This window comes from Gymnodraco acuticeps, unplaced genomic scaffold, assembly GCF_902827175.1.
Source record: "Gymnodraco acuticeps unplaced genomic scaffold, fGymAcu1.1, whole genome shotgun sequence".
Taxonomy (NCBI): Eukaryota; Metazoa; Chordata; class Actinopteri; order Perciformes; family Bathydraconidae; genus Gymnodraco; species Gymnodraco acuticeps.
The window spans coordinates 98,232-121,638 of record NW_022991030.1 but is presented as its reverse complement, the minus strand read 5'-3'; the positions used below and the strand labels follow the sequence as shown (position 1 = coordinate 121,638).

The 23,407-nt window shown below is 40.9% G+C and overlaps 1 protein-coding gene across 6 annotated transcripts in view; it reads right to left on the bottom strand.

Annotated features, from left to right (window-relative positions):
• The window catches only part of LOC117559685 (polypyrimidine tract-binding protein 1-like), a 42,868-nt gene extending 19,702 nt beyond the window's left edge, over positions 1 to 23,166 (bottom strand). Inside the window, exons 1-5 of one of the 6 annotated variants that reach the window (XM_034236355.1) lie at positions 23,082 to 23,150; positions 16,200 to 16,233; positions 5,525 to 5,579; positions 4,602 to 4,662; positions 4,233 to 4,405 (exon numbers count right to left, since the gene is read on the bottom strand). In XM_034236355.1, coding sequence (XP_034092246.1) covers positions 4,233 to 4,405; positions 4,602 to 4,662; positions 5,525 to 5,536 — 246 coding nt within the window. In that variant the 5' untranslated portion in view covers positions 5,537 to 5,579; positions 16,200 to 16,233; positions 23,082 to 23,150. Of the gene's footprint in view, positions 1 to 1,849; positions 1,918 to 4,232; positions 4,406 to 4,601; positions 4,663 to 5,524; positions 5,580 to 12,477; positions 12,510 to 16,199; positions 16,234 to 23,081 lie in introns of those variants that run through there. The other 5 variants (XM_034236354.1, XM_034236353.1, XM_034236352.1 and 2 more) reach the window with 5 other exon arrangements.
• Between the last annotated feature and the right edge of the window lie 241 nt (positions 23,167 to 23,407).

Sequence of the window (23,407 nt, the reverse complement as noted above, 5' to 3'; positions counted from 1 at the left end):
CACCATTCAGACAGGCAGTGGTTACAGACCCCACCATTCAGACAGGCAGTGGTTACAGACCCCACCATTCAGACTGGCAGTGGTTACAGACCCCACCATTCAGACAGGCAGTGGTTACAGACCCCACCATACAGACTTGCAGTGGTTGCAGACCCCACCATTCAGACTGGCAGTGGTTACAGACCCCACCATTCAGACTGGCAGTGGTTACAGGACCCCACCATTCAGACAGGCAGTGGTTACAGACCCCACCATTCAGACTGGCAGTGGTTACAGACCCCACCATTCAGACTGGCAGTGGTTACAGACCCCACCATTCAGACAGGCAGTGGTTACAGACCCCACCATTCAGACTGGCAGTGGTTACAGACCCCACCATTCAGACAGGCAGTGGTTACAGACCCCACCATTCAGACTGGCAGTGGTTAGAGACCCCACCATTCAGACTGGCAGTGGTTACAGACCCCACCATTCAGACTGGCAGTGGTTACAGACCCCACCATTCAGACTGGCAGTGGTTACAGACCCCACCATTCAGACTGGCAGTGGTTACAGACCCCACCATTCAGACTGGCAGTGGTTACAGACCCCACCATTCAGACTGGCAGTGGTTACAGACCCCACCATTCAGACTGGCAGTGGTTACAGACCCCACCATTCAGACTGGCAGTGGTTCCAACCCCACCAATCAGACTGGCAGTGGTTAGAGACCCCACCATTCAGACTGGCAGTGGTTACAGACCCCACCATTCAGACTGGCAGTGGTTACAGACCCCACCATTCAGACTGGCAGTGGTTACAGACCCCACCATTCAGACTGGCAGTGGTTACAGACCCCACCATTCAGACTGGCAGTGGTTACAGACCCCACCATTCAGACTGGCAGTGGTTACAGACCCCACCATTCAGACTGGCAGTGGTTCCAGACCCCACCATTCAGACTGGCAGTGGTTCCAACCCCACCAATCAGACTGGCAGTGGTTAGAGACCCCACCATTCAGACTGGCAGTGGTTACAGACCCCACCATTCAGACTGGCAGTGGTTACAGAACCCACCATTCAGACTGGCAGTCATATGCAGCCAGACTTTAGATTTTCGTGCTGACATTGCGCAAATGAAAAAACGAAAGCTAACCGAAAGGCTCAGACGTTTGGGAGGAAGGTGAAGGGCGTTGCTTGGCAATCAAGCCAATCACCGAAGCCGTTGCAAGACGTGCAAACGGATTGGCTGGTGGTTTGGGCGTGAGTTTAAGGATATCACGCCTAACTTAAAAAAAAAAATCGAAAAAATATCAAAAACCGGATCTGATTTCGGTACGGTATAACGTAGCCGCCAGTAACCGGTATTTCGGTAATACCGGGAACCGGTATGCACCCCTATTAGGGACCCCACTCTACCAGATATATTGTAATGCTATGTAATAGAGCTGCTCAATTAAAGCCAAAACCACAATTATTTTGATCAGTATTGAGATCACTGTTATTCATCATAAACCAAATTATCCAAATAAACAAAGCACTTCTTTTTACTTCCATGTCGTGCTACAAATATTGGAAAACCTTCATTGCAATATTTATTTTTCTGTGATAGTTATTGCAATATTAATGGGATATTCACCCTACATTAATAAATTCAACATGTTATGCATTTTGAAGGCAACATAATGAAGCTATATTAAGATTTGATCATCTTTACATAGGTTGATAATACAGCTCAAAGGACACCGCAAAATGTTTTTAAATCGCTTATTTCAAACTTTAAAATGTGATTATTCCTGCAGCTCTAGTATTTAATATCCTTTTTTAAATATATGTTTGACGACAGTAGTTCCCAGTCAGCGTGCGTCACCTGGTTTTTGGCTTTGAGCATCAGCAGGTTGGTGACGTCTCCGAAGGGCAGACCGAGGCTGATGACACACCTACTATACAGTATAGGCTACACTGTAGTGACTGTACAGTCAGAGTGTACTGTACTGTCTGTACACCATGTATTTTCTACAACTCTACATGTGTAGAGTTATACAGTACATACTACTTACATAGTGATGTACATACATACTGTTAGAAATTAAAAGCAATATGGCGTAATTTTGAATTAAATACACTATTTAATTTAAATCAGTTTTATTCTGAAAAAACCGGAAGTTCACACTATTAACGTAATACTTTTATTCTGAAAATTATTCACTTCCGGTTAGCATTAGCATGTGGCGAAATGCTACGTTTTCAAACCGTGAATCGAAGGTGAAATGACATGTGATGTTGTACACTGAGCACACTGGGATTAGCACTCATTTATTGACGCTGAATAACGTTTATCAGGGAATGTTTAAATAACCACAGACACCAGAATATACGTAAGTGCTAGTTTTTTTGCGAGTCCAAGTACCGGTTCCCGACGTTCCGGTTTTAACCGGACTTGAACCGACATTTTTTACAAGTCCAGTACCGGTTCTGCGTACCGGTTCGGCGTACCGGTACGCAGCACTAGTTGCCGCCTTTCCCAGAAATAAACTTCTTGCAGTGGTTACAGACCCCACCATTCAGACTGGCAGTGGTTACAGACCCCACCATTCAGACTGGCAGTGGTTACAGACCCCACCATTCAGACTGGCAGTGGTTACAGACCCCACCATTCAGACAGGCAGTGGTTACAGACCCCACCATTCAGACAGGCAGTGGTTACAGACCCCACCATTCAGACTGGCAGTGGTTACAGACCCCACCATTCAGACAGGCAGTGGTTACAGACCCCACCATACAGACTTGCAGTGGTTGCAGACCCCACCATTCAGACTGGCAGTGGTTACAGACCCCACCATTCAGACTGGCAGTGGTTACAGACCCCACCATTCAGACAGGCAGTGGTTACAGACCCCACCATTCAGACTGGCAGTGGTTACAGACCCCACCATTCAGACTGGCAGTGGTTACAGACCCCACCATTCAGACAGGCAGTGGTTACAGACCCCACCATTCAGACTGGCAGTGGTTACAGACCCCACCATTCAGACAGGCAGTGGTTACAGACCCCACCATTCAGACTGGCAGTGGTTCCAACCCCACCAATCAGACTGGCAGTGGTTAGAGACCCCACCATTCAGACTGGCAGTGGTTACAGACCCCACCATTCAGACTGGCAGTGGTTACAGACCCCACCATTCAGACTGGCAGTGGTTACAGACCCCACCATTCAGACTGGCAGTGGTTACAGACCCCACCATTCAGACTGGCAGTGGTTACAGACCCCACCATTCAGACTGGCAGTGGTTACAGACCCCACCATTCAGACTGGCAGTGGTTCCAGACCCCACCATTCAGACTGGCAGTGGTTCCAACCCCACCAATCAGACTGGCAGTGGTTAGAGACCCCACCATTCAGACTGGCAGTGGTTACAGACCCCACCATTCAGACTGGCAGTGGTTACAGAACCCACCATTCAGACTGGCAGTCATATGCAGCCAGACTTTAGATTTTCGTGCTGACATTGCGCAAATGAAAAAAACGAAAGCTAACCGAAAGGCTCAGACGTTTGGGAGGAAGGTGAAGGGCGTTGCTTGGCAATCAAGCCAATCACCGAAGCCGTTGCAAGACGTGCAAACGGATTGGCTGGTGGTTTGGGCGTGAGTTTAAGGATATCACGCCTAACTTAAAAAAAAAAAATCGAAAAAATATCAAAAACCGGATCTGATTTCGGTACGGTATAACGTAGCCGCCAGTAACCGGTATTTCGGTAATACCGGGAACCGGTATGCACCCCTATTAGGGACCCCACTCTACCAGATATATTGTAATGCTATGTAATAGAGCTGCTCAATTAAAGCCAAAACCACAATTATTTTGATCAGTATTGAGATCACTGTTATTCATCATAAACCAAATTATCCAAATAAACAAAGCACTTCTTTTTACTTCCATGTCGTGCTACAAATATTGGAAAACCTTCATTGCAATATTTATTTTTCTGTGATAGTTATTGCAATATTAATGGGATATTCACCCTACATTAATAAATTCAACATGTTATGCATTTTGAAGGCAACATAATGAAGCTATATTAAGATTTGATCATCTTTACATAGGTTGATAATACAGCTCAAAGGACACCGCAAAATGTTTTTAAATCGCTTATTTCAAACTTTAAAATGTGATTATTCCTGCAGCTCTAGTATTTAATATCCTTTTTTAAATATATGTTTGACGACAGTAGTTCCCAGTCAGCGTGCGTCACCTGGTTTTTGGCTTTGAGCATCAGCAGGTTGGTGACGTCTCCGAAGGGCAGACCGAGGCTGATGACCTCGGCCTCACTGATGTCAGTCGGGAGCTTTCGGATGTGGATGACCCTGGACGGCACGCCGGGGCCTCTTATGTCACCTTTGAACTTCTTACTGTCGTTGCCATTGGCTACAGAGGACAGGAGACAACAACAGCAGCAGCAGGTCAAGACAAATTCATAACAGAAACACTGATGATACACCAGCAGTGATGGGTTATATCCATTCGGATTATTCTACTACTCTTAATACGATTTATCACTGAGCACATTTTTAAGAAATTGCAATTTGTATACAACAAAAAAATACAAAGTGATGTATCTGACCTGTGGTGCTCATGATATACGGGGCGCTGGAGACGCTGGGGAAAAGCTCTTCAGATCCTCTCTGAAAAACATCAAAACAAAACACCCGTTAATTTCCTTAATTACAATTATTCTAAATAAACATTAATAATAAAAGACATTTTAGCAAACTAGCCGTCAGGAAAACATTTTAACAAAGCTGCGGTTTTGATAAACTAGAGCCTCAGTTTAATCTAAGGATGCTAATAAGCATGCAGGCTACAATAATAGTAAATGTTTGGTCGGTAAAATGTCAGAAAATATAAAAATGTGTTCTTAACAAATTGTTCGATGACATATTTGGTTTATAATCACAAAACTAAAAGCAGGACATCTCCACAGGGAGCATTCGATTCCATTTCGCCTTTAAAGAATGTCTGTTTTATTTAAGGAAGTGATTATCAAAAAGGTTTTTTGGAGGATTTTCTGCTTTTTAGTTAGAAGTTAAAAGTGAAAGTGGCACAAGCATGCTGCTGCCACCAGAGGTCAGTAAAGAGCATCGTCTCACTAACACATACTGTGTATATATTTAGCACAACTGAGGTGAACTGTCCTTTGTGTCATTTCAACCGTTAATATGAAACGGGTCAAACATCCGCCGTCATCCCCCTTCTTCGACCCACAAAGAGCAGTCGAGTGTGTGTGAGTATGAGTGTGTGTGTAAGGGGGGTGAATTCCTGTGTTGTGGAGCTCAATGAAAACCAGATGTAGACAAACAGGCTGGGCCACATTCAACACACTGCAGTTCTTCTACTGTTTGTCACTGATGCATTTAACACTTCAGAATGATAAGCTTCTGCTCAATGCTCGGGTTGGGGACAAAAGGATTTCGACCAAATACAGTCAGTACTACAGAATACAGATTCACTTTAAAACAATTGTTGCCCAATGTAATATATAAGTACCTGAAATTGCATCTCGGAAGAAGAGTAACTTAATTTAGAGAGAGAGAGACCAGGCCTGAAGAGGGACACAGGAAAAGTTAGAATGGCATCAACATGAAACCTTTTAATGACACGGTTCCATTTTCTTTTACAACATCAATGTTTTCGACCACTTTTTAAAGTCACCTGAGAGTCATCTGGGTTAAAGAGCACCCGACATGTTATGGAGACCTAGGGGAAACTATACCACGTAATGCTACAGCTTGTTTGAGTCACAGTGAGGTTACACTTCTCTTTTGAGACTAGATATGGTTTTAGTTATGTGTTATTTTGATAGGTTGCATTACAGTCAAGTCACTTTCTGACCTGTTCAAGCAGTTGTATTATAACCTCTGCCTGTCTACTCAATATATACCCACTGCAGTCAGCATCCACGAAACTAATGGCTATTCATCAAAAAAACAAAGTTACAATATTGTCGCTTTATCAATGTATGTGATGAGAAATATTGTAATCTTCTGCATACAACCCAGCCCTACGTCACTAGCGACGTCTCAATGACACGACTCAGGATGGCGTTTCATTTTGGCTGACAGCATGGCGCTGCAACAGCCGCTTTTGTTTTTTTGAAAAGGTTCAGCATGCAGCAAGGCTCGCCATCTGTAAACACAGCATTTGAAGTGTGCCCTTTCTCCTCCGTGCAACAAGTAAGCAAACAAAGAGAGAGTTAGCATCATGTGTTGAGTGAGCCTGCACCAGTCAATACAATCTATAAAACAGTTTTAAAAATGTGCAATTTCTGGATCTAGCACTTCTAGCTAATGTAGCTGCAGGATGCTTGCCTCTCTTCTGCATCAGATTAATGAAACGCAAAGTAAGAAAGCAGTGAATCAGAGATAATAAATGATATTTTCTGTTTGTGTCACAACAATGATATTCACTAGACCAGGGGGGTCAAACTCAAGGCCCGGGGGCCAAATCCAGCCCGTGACTCCATTTTATGTGGCTCCACAAGAGCTTGCAAAGAATATAATAAGTTTATTATACGGTTCGATGCTACTTTACAGAAGCACGTTGCCCAAAAACTACATGTCCCACAATGCATCTCAAATTTGACTTTTTTCTCAGAATTAGATTTTTTTTTTTTATGTCACTTTCCACAGAAATGTTACTTTCTTTTCAAAATGTCACTTCTTTGTTTTGTTTTTCCAGAATTTGGCTTTTCTTTTTAAATCATTGTGACTTTCTCACTGAAGAGACCTGCAATTATTTGCACTAGACTTCTGCTTTCAGACGTAGTTAATTATGAAGTTATTACCCTATCCGATAGCAATCCAATGCAGAGGAAATAATGTAATATAATGCATTATTTTATATATATTAAATATTTATATATGTATTTTTATATAGTCTTAAAGTTACAACCGGCCCTTTGAGTGCAACCTTCATGCTGATATGGCCCGTGATGAAATTGAGTTTGACACCCCTGCACTAGACACCCTGCAGGAAGGTGTTGGACTCAAAATGAATGCAGTGAGGTGCACACTTCGTCCTGCTGAGTGTGTCACTTCCATATGAAAAACACAGGAGAGTTTGACATGATGCATTTGTGTGTTTCTTTGGATCGGAAGCAGCCTGGTTCTCTGAGAGGAACCTGAGCAGCACACATTTCCATCTGAACAAAAGCAGCTGAGATCTCCTTACAGCGCCTGCCATGAATAATAGAGCAGAAACCTGAGTGCTGCTGTCCCTCTCTGGATCTGCTGTCGGACAGCTGCTGACCGACTGACCGGCTGCCTCAGGCTGAAGGAGGACAAAAGACACCGAGACAGACAGACAGCTAACAGTCTGTCAACCAGCGAACCACAACAAGATGACTGTTGATATAATGACTGAGGAGCTCCGTCTCAAAACTGCAGCAAATCCATAACCTGAACTCACTTCTTTCCTTCTCTGTCTGCAGACCAAACTATAAGCTGAATCATTTCAATCGCAACATGGACGAGTGCAACATTGCATTAAGCGCAATATTTGGTAAAGATTCAAATCAAAATCATGTTTATATATTTTTTAATGTGACTACGGTTACAAAAAGGATAATTTGCTGCATTCTGCAATTACAATATCAGTGAAAATACATGCAATTAGTTGTTTTTAAAACGGTGCAGCCGTGGCTTATTTGGTTGTACATCTTCACGTTTCTGCAACTACGGGCTAGCGCTATGCATTTGGTTGTTCAGATATAACTGCACACAAATACTGATAAAAGATAAGAGCTTTAATTAAAATGTAAAATAATCAATTCCTTTTTCACTAATAATATCTCCGTTTTTTTTTGTAAGACAGCCACTTTGTTTTACAAGAGTATTAAGGTGGGGTAGGTAAGAACGGAGAAACCAGCTCGAGTGCGCTAGAATTTAAAAATACACAACCGGGAAAAATCCTTCCTTCAGACTTCCTTACAGAGCCCCTCCTCCAACACACACGAACGAGCACATGACCAATGAGGGCACGAGATAAGTTTGTGCCCAGATGGAAGGCTGACAGGCAGGTAGGCCATCCAGTTACTTTAGCCGGCTCAGATGATTGGTCGTGCTTTTTACAGCGCCACGGCTTCCACAGATGAAATGTTTATGTATTTATTGTCAAAGCATTTAATGTATTCATTGCTATCGGCATGTTAAGAGCATTCCATGGAATATAACAAGTGTTTCTGGAGTGAATTACCTACCCCACCTTTAAGTGCAGCTTTGTGAAACTGCATTTGAGTTCATATTTGACCAAATTAATTAGTTTACAGCATTGACTTTGTTTTATTGGGATACATTTGATGTTCTTAACCGTTTTCTCCTTTCTCAAGAGCGATTATACAAAAGGTGATAAATGACTACCTTGTGTTAGGGCTGCTCAATTAATCGTATTTTAAATCGCGATTACGGCTTGCAACGATTACGAAAACAACGTAATCGAAATAAAACGATTATTTTTTAATTATTACTTTATTTTTTTCAGTTGAATTCTACTTAAAGTTCAGGGTAATCAACTGTTAAAAACATACTGTTCAAATGTTTTTTCTCCAATAAATGGATGTTTTCAAAGTCAATGAATAATCGCAATTACAATTATTGACCCAAATAATCGAGATTAAGATTTTTGCCATGATCGAGCAGCCCTACCTTGAGTATCTGATATGAGACTCCTCCTTGGCTTTGAGGAGTTACATGTTTGGTCTACTGCAGTCCTCTAGTGACCTTCAATGACTTCACACTTATTAAACTGAATATTATGTCTATGTGCACATTCTGACAATCATGCAACATTACGTTTGTCTATTATCGTCTTCTGCTTAAATTTGAAGAAAGAAAAAAGAACACGTACCAAAACCAGTTCTTAAACTGGATCCATTGAAGACGTTTTCGGTTTAGTTCAACAACTGGTGGTTTCTTTGGTTGTTTGATAAATTGATCAGATATGATTTTGGTTTGCTGGCATGCAGAGTCTGCGTGTCACAACTAGTGATTGCTCAGAAGCTTTTATTACGAGTAAATCATATCCTCTCCGACAGACTTCTTGCAGACAAGTCATTCAACATTTTCTATTAAGACACAACAACTTTGTAGCATGATGATGGGTTTCAGTTCATAGAGCTCTCTTGACATCGCATGTCCTTCAATATGACTATTGCGCATGCACGGTTAATGTAGAGTAATTCTGACACGGCCTATAGTTACGTTTATTTCTATTTAAAAGCACATAAAGTCCTGCCAAAGCACAGGTGTACAAGAGGTCATTTTAAATCGCACTTTCCCTCTTGCTACTCGTGCTATTTCATCATTTGTTTATTTTAATTAGGAAGACTTGAGATTTCAAAGCAAATGACGTTAATATAACTTGACATGAATTATTATTCCAACAGACTATGGATTCTAGTGAGATGGGCGAGGGTAGCAACACTTCTTAACAAACTACCGGTAGTATAAACTCTGATCCGTCCCTTTAAAAGGATCCGTGTTCAGGACGGTTTCAGATGACTCGCTTGAGGCCAGAGGAGGAAACAGGAGAGCTGTACGTCGTCCTCCTCCTCCTCTTCACAGCTTCTCTAAACCTTCATGTGGTTTTGGCCCAGACTTTAAATTAAAAAAAAGCGGCGGCGGCGGCGGTCACCACGATGAAGCCGGACGCTGACCACCACAGTGAGAATGTGAAAAATGCTGCAGTTTCACATCCATGCACTCAAGTACTTTTCTAACAGTGAGACTACTACTCTCCTAGCTCCATCATAGGGATCCAACAATCATTGAAATAGGTCGATGTTGGATTAACACAAAGCCCCTAACAAGGAGAGAAACGTGGCTCTTGTTCCACCTTACATCACTACAGGTAACGCACAAAGAACGACGGAAATGTAAATGCCAGAAATGTCACTAAAAAGTGTATCCTCGTGGTTGGGGTTATAAAAAGTCGATGTATTGATGAAACTAAAATGTGACAAAGTGCAGTCAAACGGGATCCCTGGAATAAGTGACGACAGACAGAGAGCATGTGACGTCAATGTGCAATGAAGCTTTGAAATTGTGTACACATTTAAAAAAAGAATTGGTATATAAACCTAGCCAATAAAGAGACACAACACTCCTTTCTGGAAACAAAGCACTACAAACTCTTCTGTAGTACACGATGAACACTTTTGCAGAAGGCATCCGGTCACAGAAGGCTATAAAACTGCAAAAGCATTTCATAATTTATGCTTTCTATTGTAATAAAGGTTGTTCTCCCCATGTCACTGCGGCTTTACAAGCAATCATTCACTCAGATATTCATCTTCAAGCAGATGCTTCTTAATGGGAGGATATCCTGTCCCCATGACTACAGAAAGACCTCTAATGTGAGACTGTACTTCAGGTTCATAAAGGCCACGCCCACCACATCAGAGTGATCAGCTGATTGGCTCTAATAAAGCACTGGAGCAGTCAGACTGGTTCAGAACTGAAGACACGTCACGGCTTAGATGTGAAGTCTGTTACATAAAACAAACACCTGACATTTCCCGTTTCCTCCTCTGACTTTCACACCGATGGATTTGATCTTGTTGACTCTCAAACACTGGGTATTAAATTATTTCCTTCCTGCTTCAGTGCAATTGGAGACTCTGCTCTTAGACAGATACTACAGACAGTCAGTCAGTTTTGATGTTGCATGCTTATGAGCGCTGCAGGTCGTTCATTCATCTGCAGACTATTTTCTTCATTTATCAAGTGATTTATTGGTTTGGTCTGTCGGGAACAAAAATGTAGAATTTAACTTAAAGTGGACCTATCATGCTATTATTGGAAACATATATTGTAGAGCCATACCTATACAAAACATGTCTGTGAAGTTTTTTGCTTCAAATCCCAAACAGATCCCCCATTGTAGCCGTGCCTCATACTGCTCAAACCCCTCTGTTGCAGCCCTGTTAGAGAAACGCGGATTTTGGGTCTTTAGCTTGAAAATAAAGAGGAGGCGGAGCTAATGCCTGATCAGAATTCTACCGGAGAAAAAGTTAAATTCTGCTGTGATAAAACGCCATCCTGTTCTAAACCACATCAAGGATTATCTCTGAAACAGTATGGAGCTCAAATGCTTTTTCTCTTGCGGGTTTATCACAAGGTGAGTTCCTTTTTTTATTTCCTGCTTTTTAAACACGTGCTCTCCAGTACAGGTTAGCTCTGAGTGTTAGCGATGCTAATGTAAACAAAGACCAGATTACGTACAAAACACGTCAGGCATTGTTTCTGATAGCAACTTTCTGTGGGTCCGCTGCCGATTTGAGGGGCTGCAACGGATCTGATAAAAACTGATCCAGATTTGAACACTGTCCTGACGTCAGCGCTACGGCTATTGGGCCAACTCTCCACCTATCAGGGGAATGTGGGGTTGGGCCACGGCCGCCCATTACGGCTCAAAAGCGCTGGAGACGCTGTAGTACATATGCCAGGCCTGTAAGTGGCGCTGTAGTTTGCCACAAAAGCAGTGAAGAAGACTTCCCGCGCATGGTTGCCTTTCTGTTTATTCTCCGCTGTGGCTCTTTTTCTCCCTCCCAGAGGCAAGTGTTTGCTCCCGCTGCTGTAATTCAATGCAATCCCTCCCCGTCCATTAAAGTTTAAATCTTCCAGACAAAATTAGAAAAGTGCCGGTCAAAGGTCTTCTTTGTTATTTATTGAGCTTTAAAACAAATGAATAACGACTCTATAGTAATATAATAAAACACGGAGGACGGAGATCTATTTTTCTCCCCCTCTTCTGACTTGATCAGAGCGGCTCCCCTCTCCTGCAGGGGGCGTGGTCAGCTGCAGCTCACAGAATCAGCCCCCTGAAAAAACAGCGCTGGAGAACAGCAAATAGAGCAAAATGAGGCATGGCTCAAATGCATGATCTGTTTGGTATTTTGAAAACAGAAACGTATAAATATACCTTATATAGGTATGGCCTAGGGCTGTGCAATTTAATCGATCCTGCGATATATATCGATATTTAGTTTTCCGAGAAAGTATCGATATTTCAGCTGCGGGTATCGATACATTAAGTCTGATAACTGTGTTCGTTATTCTCGCGTCCAGGAGAGAAGCTTTAAAAAGGAGACTAATTGAGTCTCTTAGAAGGTTCAAATGTATACTTTAATTAATAAAAAGCGCGGTAATGTTACAAGCAGAAGATGGTTCAGGTGAGAAAAACAGCTGTGTTCTGGCTCTCGTGAGCGAAGGGAAGAGAGCGAGAACCACTTTTCCAGCTGTTAAATATCCTCTGCTGGCTCCTCCCCGTGTGCCGGTTGGCGCTGCTGGGGGCCGGCCCTCCACGTCTCCAATGTTCGTTGTTGCGCATAACAGAGGATTCAGGCATTGTACATTACATATATAACTAAACACGCCTTTTCTCCTCCTTATCTCTTTCCATTTAATACATTTTAAACAGTGTAATCAATACTCCAAAAATACCTCACGGCTGGCATCATTTCCGGTAGTTTCGGATGTTGTCTCATGCTACCCACATCTGTAAACAAACGTATTCAAATAAACTGTACCTTCATTTAATATCCAGCAATAATAATATCTCGTTGTCTATAGTTGTAGTGTTGAAATCAGTAGGTTTCGGTGTGCAACACTCCGTGTCATATCGCTACTAAATTCACCTCTATAGTAAATGGTATATTAGCCACATGCTAAATGCTAACCGGAGATGAAGGATTTTCAGAATAAAAGCTTAACAACTGGTTGTGCACAAGAACTTCTGGTTTTTCAGTATAAAACAGCATTTAAACTGACGGTATGTTTAAGGTACTTTATGCCATCAAAACATTGATTTTAATTTCTAACAAGTCCCATTCAAATCCCCTGTGCTCCGCCACATGCTGCACCTTTTAATTCTCCATTGTCCATTGTGATACTGTACTTTATGTACTTACGTTTCAAAGGCTTGTAAGTTACAGTTTGCACTGTTTCAATAAATGAAACAAATGTTCTCACCACATCTTTTGATTCATTTTGTCCAGCATTTGCAAGCTGTAGACTCTCCGTCAGCCATATATTGTATAATTGATGCTTTCAGTTTTCAGTTGAATTCATTCAATCCAAGTCAAGTCACTCACAAGATGTCACCAAAATCACACTGTCCCTTTAAAATCTTTCAGAAAATGATATAAGTATATCGAATCGTATCGAATCGTATCGTTGGCTGAATATCGTGATATATATCGTATCGTGAGCTGAATATCGTATCGTGAGATTAGTGTATCGCTATAGCCCTAGTATGGCCCTACAATATATCATTTAAATATAGCATGATAGGTGTCCTTTAAGTTCCATTTAATTTGTTCAAAGAAATCCACTGTTCAAAAACAATGTATTAGATAAAGAAATCTGTGGTTATGGTTTTCGCTAACCTTTAGCAACCCTTGTAGAGAACTGAAACATGCCACAAAGAAAATGAAGAGAACCCAAAGGTCCTTCTCCCTAAAAATATGTAAAACCTGAACAATGATTCAGTCAGCAGGATTTATACTGAATGGGTGCAAAGTCAGCGGTCTGGTCCTTTAAGAATGTAAAATTATTGTTGAATAATCGGATTATCGTCAGACTTGTTGAGGAATGTGTCTAAATCACTGCTGCAGTTCAGAATACGTTTATAAAACAGTGAGAACCCAGCACTAATTACAGAGAAAACCTCTGAGTGTTTCCAGGTGGCAGCGCCGGACTCTAATGGTGTTCACGGGGTCGCGCAAACGTAAAAAATATATATTCAGGGTATAAGCAGGAATCCTGAAGTCAAATGTAAGACCCTTTCCATACAGTTTAAGACCTCATCGCCACCGGAGTTTTAACCGGTTACCTTGGCGACACACTTCACCTCACATTGACTATATACAGCATTTATTAGAGCCAGTATTTAGATTTTTATAAGAAAGGCCACCTAATTGTGACGTCTGTAGCCAACGCACTATAAAGGACTACATTTCCCACGGCACCTGGGCTAAAGCCACAGTGATGGGCAACCTGTTGAGACGCCGTCGAGGAACAGTTTTTAACCGTACCGTACACGTCCATACAAACCGTACAAGTACCCTTTAAGTTATGAAGTTATAAGCATTATCAAGACAGAAAGAATACCTAAGTTGTTTGTTATGTTATTTGAGTTTTGCCTATTTCTTTTGAATATTGTAAAGGCCTATTTTCTTTTTTGCATGTGCAAAAGTTTGTTATTTCATTTTTAGCAAACACATCGCAACATCTTCTAAACCATCGGAGGCCAAGCAACACTTCAAGCTGTGAGTGATTTAAAGGAAAGAAACAAGTTAGAACTGTCTGTTTAAGGCGTCTAGTGGCTTGATGGAAAGACAAGGAAGGAAGCCACGACAGCATCGATTGTCCTTCCTCCTTATCTTCCAACCGTTTGGACGCAGACTTGCATTTCCCCATAACGATGTTGCTTAGCAACCGGCGTAAACGGGCCTTCGCGCGCTATCAAGCAGTGAGCGTGCGATGTCCTGTTCAGATGACGTCAAACCCAACGGGATGCCATCAATAAACTACACAGAATCACACTACACACCTACGCCATGATTACATTCAGGCAGACTGTAGAACACAACCTCTCTGGACCATTTATATACTTATTGAAAACAAGATACAAAATGTAATACCTTGGAAAATGCCGTTAAATACTTTTTAGATAAATTGATTTATCAACTTTGAATACTTCTTAAGACCCCGCGGACACCCTGATATTTAATGTTTTTCAAGATCAATACAGAGACAATGAACTAATCTTTCCCAAAGCCAAAACAAATGCATGTTAGGGCTGAGCTTACAAATCTCATTTAATAATATTACATAATGAAATAAGTCAATTAAATGAATAAATGTGGCTATGAATTAAATCATGGAATAAAAATAGAATGAGTTTATAAATAAAAGCAATTGTACATTAATTGATATTTACAAACTAAAATAAAGTATTTAAAAAAAGGGATGTTTTTCAAAAGAACTACTACTTCAGCTAAATATAAGTTCCCTTTAATATGTACTGATGCAGAATAAGTGTCACGGGCTTTTGTTGTGAACGGTAATAACAAAAACCTGTATTTACAGCCTGCATACAAAAGAGAAGGACAAGGGGAAGTGCTTTGTGCAAACACTCGTAAATAAACACCTCTCTTAAAGAGGGCTTATTTAATATCAATATATTATGAATAAGTGTATGAATTAAATATGGCTATGAAATAATTTAGCAAATGAAAATAATAAGGTTATAAATAGAAGGAAATGTACAAAATTATTATAATTTAATTATTTTAAAAAGTAAGATTTTCTAGACTACTTTTGCCTTTTAGCCAAATTATCTTATGGCGCTTTTCCACTGCATATACAACGTTAGCTTTCCATTCAGAAAACACGCATTTTAAAAGGTTCTTCGCCTGCCGTCTGTCTGCAGACTTGTCAAAGCATTAATTCATGGTTTTTACTAACCGGTATCAGTATGTTGTTACTTCGGCATCATTTTGAAACGTGTATTACAATTAAATCACGGTCAAATATGTTCGTTTTGTTCTAGTTGTAGCCCCCTGACCAATCAGCAGTCGAGAGTGTTTACGTCACTAGTTTAGCATATTGAGCCCGGTTGTTGGCTCGGTAAGAACCTCGATTTTGGAGGGCCCGAAAAAAAAGTGAAAAAGTAGCCCCGAGCCGGAACTACCCCTAGTGGAAGACCGTGCTACGTGCTGCAGTGGAAAAGCGCCATTAGTGACTTTAAGTCCCCTTTAATGTTTAGAAAAGCAGCCTGTGTGTCTAGGGCTTTTATTGTGAAAGGAAATAACGAAAACCTGTACAGTGTGCATAAACACATGTTGGTGGCAGTACTAAGGAAACTATTATAAATTAAGTTCTAATCTAAATAAAGTAGTAAAACATTATTTTCACAATTTCCTGACATTTCATACTTCCAAAAACTAGACTATTAATTGATGAATAAACAATATTAGAATAAGTGTTTCCTGTTGGGAGACATTTTTCATGCAACTAAGACCTATCATAATTGAAAGGGAGATGTGTTAGTGACCTTAAATAGTGCAAATCAATCTAAGCATTTCACAGCAGAACACAAACCAACAAAGAGGAAGAGGAGGAGGAAGAGAGGGGGAGGAAGAGGAAGCAGAGGTGCCTACCTTAGTACCAACTGTTAAATCTTGGTGGACACTGCTGTAAAGAGAAGACAGCGTGTTAGAAGCAGCAGGGAGAGAAACTCAAAACAACAAGCCAAAACAAAAAGTGAAAATGAGGTTAAAGCCTGAGGAGAGAGAGAGACCCAGCAGAGGACAGGTCACCAGCTGACTGCAGCTTGTTTCAGATCAAAACATCTGCAAATCACAATTAAACTGCTGAACAAATGAATACAGAGCCGCAGAGCGGGTTAACATACAGGGAGTAGGAACTCGGGATTTAAGAGATCACATTTTCTTTCATCTGCAAATCCAATGTCAATGAATCTGCAGATTTGTTTAGCTGTACAATGGAGTATCAGGAGCATGTAGGTAAAGAAACTAAATAAAACACGGAGCCAATTTACAATAAAACATTACAACTTCATTTTATTTTTCATAAGTTTGTGATTATAGATTTTTTTCTTAAATGTTACCACTTTATTATTTGGGTATTTTTGTCCACGTGTCACTTTATAAAATATTAGAGGATATTCAGGTTTAGTATCTAAGACATTTCTTTTTTTTCTAGTACATTTTTAACCCAATTTAAACCATAAGAATATTCAAGTTTTTCCATAAATATTAGCGTTTATTTCTTTGAATAAATATAATTCTCCAAATATTTCCCTTTGCACCAGCCACCATTTATCCTTTTCTTTTTACGAGGGCCGAAGCTGCGTGTATTGATTTATGTCACTATATTAAAATGTGTTTCTCCAAACCGACAAACTCTGAGGTGATTCAACAAATCTAAGAGGGGGCTAAGCGGCAGGGGGATAACATTCGCTACGAGTCTTAAAAGCTCACGTGTTTCCGTTTGGGATTAAATGAAATTCCTGAAAATGCTTCTGACTCAAGGGAGTGTTCTGATATATTTCAAATAGTTGATATTGAAAGCATTTGAAAGAATGTGTGCAGATCTGCTGCATCACACTGCAGCTGTAAGTGGTCAGAATGAGAAGTGAGAAAACTGTTCATATCATTCACATGAAACCCTCAGAAAGCCAGCAGGCTGCTCCACAGAGAGGCTGAGCACAGACGGAAGGTCACACCAGTTTAAAGCGTTTAACATCAACACAGCATGCAGAGGGTTTCAGCTGCAGGGCAGGATGCTGCGGGATCAATATGTTACACCAGGGGTGCCCACACTTTTTGGGCTGGTGAGCTACTTTTGAAATGACCAGCTCACCGAGGTCTACCAACCAAAGATAAAATCACAAATTGCAAGGGTTGCTGAATAACACATTTTATTTATACATGGGACAACTAGGCTGCAACAAACGACTAATTTGATAATCGATTAATCTATCGATTAATGAAACGACTAATCGACTATTCGGACTATTACTGTATGCCTTGCACAATTTCTCAAACGCTCTTATTTAGCCATCAACTTTTAGATTTAGCTTGAGGTTGTTTTAGGCATGTGGAAACTAACAATGAAGACAATAAAGATGAATACTTGATTCAAAAGTACATATATTATTAAATTAAAGGTGGGGTAGGTAAGTTTGAGAAACCGGCTCGAGATCGCTAGAATTTGAAAATACACAACCGGAGAAAATCTGCCACTTCCTCACAGAGCCCCTCCTCCAACACACACGAACGCGCACATGACCAATGAGGGCACGAGATAAGTTTGTGCACAGATGGAAGGCTGACAGGCAGGTAGGCCATCCAGTTGCTTTAGCCGGCTCAGATGATTGGTCGTGCTTTTTACAGCGCCACGGCTTCCAGAGAGGACATTTTTTATGGATTTTTTGTCAAAGCACTTAAGATATTCATTGCCATCGGGATGTTAAGAGCATTCCATGGAATATAAAGTGTATCTCGAGCCGGTTTCTCAAACTTATCTAACCCACCTTTAAAATGGTAAATGGACTGTACTTATAAAGCGCTTTATCCAGTCTTTACGACCCCTCAAAGCGCTTTACATACTACATGTCATTCACCCATTCACACCCATTCATACAGAGCAGTACCACTTGCTCTAGGACCTAACATTCACACACCGTTGGCCATGCCATCAGGAGCAACTCAGGGTTAAGTATTTTGCCCAAGGAAACATCGACATGTTGGCTGCACGGGCTGGGATCGAACCCACAACCTTCTGGTTGAAAGACGGCCACACTCCCTCGCAGCCACAGTCTTCCCCTTTAACTTAACAAATTGTGAACAAAACTAACATTGCTTTTTATTTAAATGAAATAAATAATATTTTACATCAAAAGAAACAACAATGTTTTAACAAATCGTATTAAATAATCTGATGACAGACTGTAAACAGAATAGCTGAAACTTTAACAAAATAAATAACTCAGTTTACTCTAAACATTCATCCATGTTTGTATCATGTAGTAAACTCCGTGTGTCGCTGCTAGCATACATAACACCTGACGTGGAAACGTTACTCGTGGATGGGGCTGCAGAGCTGCTAGAAAGACGGTCGAACCCGGTACATTCCTCCGTCTGGATGTGGAGCACTTTTGATAAATGTTTAGACACATTGCTCGTGTTACCGCCCTTACATGCTAAACTCTCTTGGCAAGGAGCATTGTCCGCCTCAAGACGGGTAACATTTAACCACACCTTGGAGCGCTTCTCTCCCGCCATCTCCTCCGTGTGTTGCTGCATGTAGCAGCCGAGTGTGTGTAAACTGCCCCGCCCCCTCGCGCACAGACGGGAGAGGGAGATCTCGTCTCGATTGGAAAGATCAAAAATACACCGACCATAGACGCATTTGTTTGTCTTTTTGCATGTTAGAAACGAGTTGGCGACACTAAGATTGCGAGATAATGTTTGTGTAGCAATAATACATGACCTTTCTCTTTCTCAACTCGCTACTCGGAGGGAAGTCGCTGTCAGCCTTGTGAACACTCCGATAATGCCTCTCCACGTTACCTTTCTTTGGCAGAGCGACGCTTGCTTTAAGGCAAATAACCTTTGAATATAACATCACAAACAAATATTCTTCCTCCCATTCTGGGTGGAAGTGGTTTGTCTTTAGCTTCTTGCTCGGTCCTTGTTTGTCTCTTTAACTTAATTTGAGTTTTCCCGGCACTTGACTGATTTTGTATCGCTTTGCATTCTGGGTTAACAGACTGGAAAGCGATAGGTCGCTTTCTCTGTCAAGTAAACTCTTGAATTAAGTGGCAGGGAGGCGAGGAGGAGGGATCAAAACCTGTGTTGTCTATTTTAACGGAGCTGGATTTTTTATTATTATGAATGACTCGCGATCTACCAGCATTGCCCCCGCGGTCGACTGGGCACCTCTGTGTTACACAAATGACTCGCAGGTCGTAAATCTGAAAAGCAGGAAATTAAACAGGTGAGGTGAATGAATAAATCAGACTAAAAAGATGTGTCAGAGATACAGATGCATGAATAAATTAAGTCCTCATCTTCTAAGAATCTGCACACACATACAAAATAATTAGTACCAGGTACTTATCCACACAGAATCCTAATGAAAAAACAAAAAGAACGAGTCGAGCAGTAACGCACTGCTCTGTATTAACAATATTAAGCTAAAAAGGCATGAACTGTGCTGTTTGGAGACGCAGTGCCTTAAACCAACCTAGTGTAGACGACGTGTTGGTAAGGAAAGGTCCTCTAGCTGCTAGGCTAATTGATGTGGTGTAAACATTTCATTATATATATATATATATATATATATGAAATGTTATGACATCCAAAGCTTCTTTAAAACGTCAATAAAAGCTTCAAATGAAAAATAAAGACCGATGACCAAAATAACAAACATATTTCGACATTTAAAAAAAGGGTCTACTCAGTCTGACGAAGTCCTAAGATTTAAATACTTCTATGAATGAAGTGTACTTTTATGATACAATAATGATCTGCAGCCAGAGATATGTAGTGGAGGAGTACAATAACTTGTTTCATGTAGAGGCAGAAAAATAAGGACCCAGTCTGTAATGTCCTGATCATTCTGGAGAGATTTCCTCTCGGCCATTTTTCATTCGTTTTATTTCCTGGTTTGTCTCCTAGCTTCCGGTAGCTGCTTTAGTAAATCTACAAATCAAGAGCCTGAGTCTGCAGGAGCACATTATGAGGAGGTCATGTGACCCAAACAACAGATATCAGATTGAAATGAGCACCGTGCAGTAGACATTCATTCATTATTTTTTAATGTGAAGCGACTGGTTTGCATGAAGAATTTGACAATAAAAATAGGGGAAACTATTTTGTAATGATGTGTAATGTATCACTTTTAGTAGACCTACAATTTCAGACCCATAAAATAAGAAGTAGAACTGCAACCATTGTCTAATCAACTTTTTGGATAATTCATGACTCGCTTGTCTGTTGTATAATTTATTAAGGTGGATATCTTCAGGTTTTTGACTGAAAACACAGACATTTAGAGGCGTCACCTTTTACTAAAAAACTGGGATAAAAACAAAAGTCTAAAGTTCTGCCCAAAAATTGTAAATAGAAAATTCACAATAACAATATGAATAAATAGAATAAGGACACGTTAGGAACTACAATCCCAAGAACAAAAGACACTACCATTTTCTCACATAACAGAAATACTCTGAAGTACACGTATTTATGACATATACATGTACCATTGTGACATGAATACTTGAAGCACAGAGTTGGTCAAATGTCTTCGACAGTTACGGCCCGTCTACACTACAGGCATCAAAAAATCTTGAAGCTGGGCGTGTCTGAGGCTTGGCGATTTTTTGCGAGCAACGAGACCAACAACCAATCACATGAATCTCCCGCCCCCGACATACAAAGCAATAGCAATGTTAAAACGAAGTAAACTGGATATAAAATCCCCAAACAGGCGAAAACCTACCAGTTTCACCCACTGTCTCTGCCACCTCCCTCCATGCCTGGTTCCTCCGGTTTGTATCCCGGTAGATGAACAGAGACTGATCATACAGCACCGGGTGATTCACTACCGCTATAATCAATTTTCCCTCCATTTTTTTGAATATGAGGAAATGACCTGCGTAGTCTCTCCCAGCAGCGGTTTGATTGGCTAGTGCTTGTACTGGCAGATTTGCATGAACGGGATTTGATTGGCTGACGCCAGCTTCGAGCCTCAAAAGTTGAACATTGTTCAACTTTTGACGCCGATAGACGCTCGCGATGCTTGCAACGCCTTGCCATGCTACCCACAATGCAGTTCGGCGAAGTTTGAAAATATCCTATGTCACCCCATTCAAATGAATGGGCGAAGCGTTGAAAGCATTTTTTGACGCCTGTAGTGTAGACGGGCCGTTAGATAATGAAAAACCGGCTGGTCGGGCTGTACAGACTGTAAAGCAGCTGGAAGAGGACCCCCAGGGCACGAATAAGCCCTGGCAAGGCACACATATTCACAACAGGAACTCAAACGTCTCACAATCTGCAGCTAAAAAGGACCGTTATTATATTAACAGCTCAAAAGAACAGTTGACACCACACCATTGTCTTCAGATGTGTGGCCAACTGACTCCTTCAGGTCAATAACAAATAGATCAATACTATTGTAGTCAATGGAAAACAAACACATGCAGGACAAACAGGATTGTTCTCATGTTTCCTCCCTTTGCCAACAACTCAATAGAGTTGAGACCCGTTCTGTCTTAGGAGACCTGCAGTGTCACCAGGTGGAAATACAATCATTTAAAATAAGATTTACAACTCAATGTAAGCAGTATGAAGCTTGACAGAAGGCATTTCATCATAATTGCACCGTTTAACATCTTAGCAACGGTTACTACTTGTAAAATACTGTTGATTTAAAGTTCTCCTGTTAATCCTTAAAACCGATAAAGAAAATTCTCGTCCATGTCAAACTAAGATCTCTTTCTAATGAGGCAAACATGCAACCATTGAAGCTACTTTATTTCTTTAAAAAGCACAAATAATAGCTTCAATTGAGGCCTAAAAACACACCGTTGTTACACCCATAGACTCTATATATATATATATATATATATATATATAATACTCCCCTTCCCTTTTGAGCAAATAAAACTGAATGACAATACTATCATTGTAAAGCCATCTTTCAAAACATTAAATCCACAAACCTGCCAGGATATGACTCTTTACCTCTCAAACTAATCAACTGGAAACATTCAAGTCGACACACATGCAACATGTGAAGTTTTTAATAAAATCTTCATTAAAAAAGGGATTTGCTTGGCAACAAAACCCCTGTTAGACTATAATGGCCTACAGTCTAAATTACACCGAGTTCCGGTTACTTCCGTTCGTTACAGTGCAAATACAACTGAACTCCGTTTGAAACATGGTCATTTTTAACTTGCATTCTTAATCCTCACAACAACAAACCTATAAAAACATAATATGTTCACCTTAAACGAATCAACGGGGAGTACTCTTCAATTCGGCACACTTTTAACACATGCAATTACATTATTGTTCACTGAATCTACACTTTTCTAGGTGAGGCAGCATCGTGAAAACACTCAGTGGGCGTGAGAACATCGTGAATCTGTAACGTTACTGTAACTTAGTGATTCTTCCCACAACCTATTCAACAAAATCGGATCCTAAGAATAACGCTATGTGCTAAATAAATGTGTGTTTGCATGTAAACGAAAGCACCTTTTTTGGTGAAATTGAGGGTTTTGAGAATGGGCCGTCCCGATGCTAACGCTAATGCTAACTCCTGCTTATTTACCACTTTAAACACAACTTTATCGACAGTTAAGCGAACAACAACAACACCAACGGCTCTCTGGACAACCGTTAGTGGACGACATGTTTTTCTTATGGCTCTCAGGTGTGAATAAAACAGGCAGAAAGTACATTTTATCTGAGTGTGTACGTAAAGACGCTTGGAGAACTCACCCGTCCATTGCACAACACGGAACTGCGGAGCAACAGGTTCCAGCAACCAGCCGCCAACAGGAGACCCGACCATCGCTGTTATAAACCCACAAAATGGCGTTCGGGTGAAGGAGCTCCCTGATTGGACAGTGAGCGATATTTGTGGGCGTTTCGAACAGGATACTAACTCTGATTGGCTGGTTGGACGCAAGAGCAGCAACAAAGACAGATTCCAGCGATCTGATTGTCTATGAGGAAAAATGTGCGTCTCCGTGGTGGAAAAACGGACAGGGTTTTAATTCTGGCGAAGTGGGCGTTGTCCCGAGGAAAACATAAAGGGTCCCATG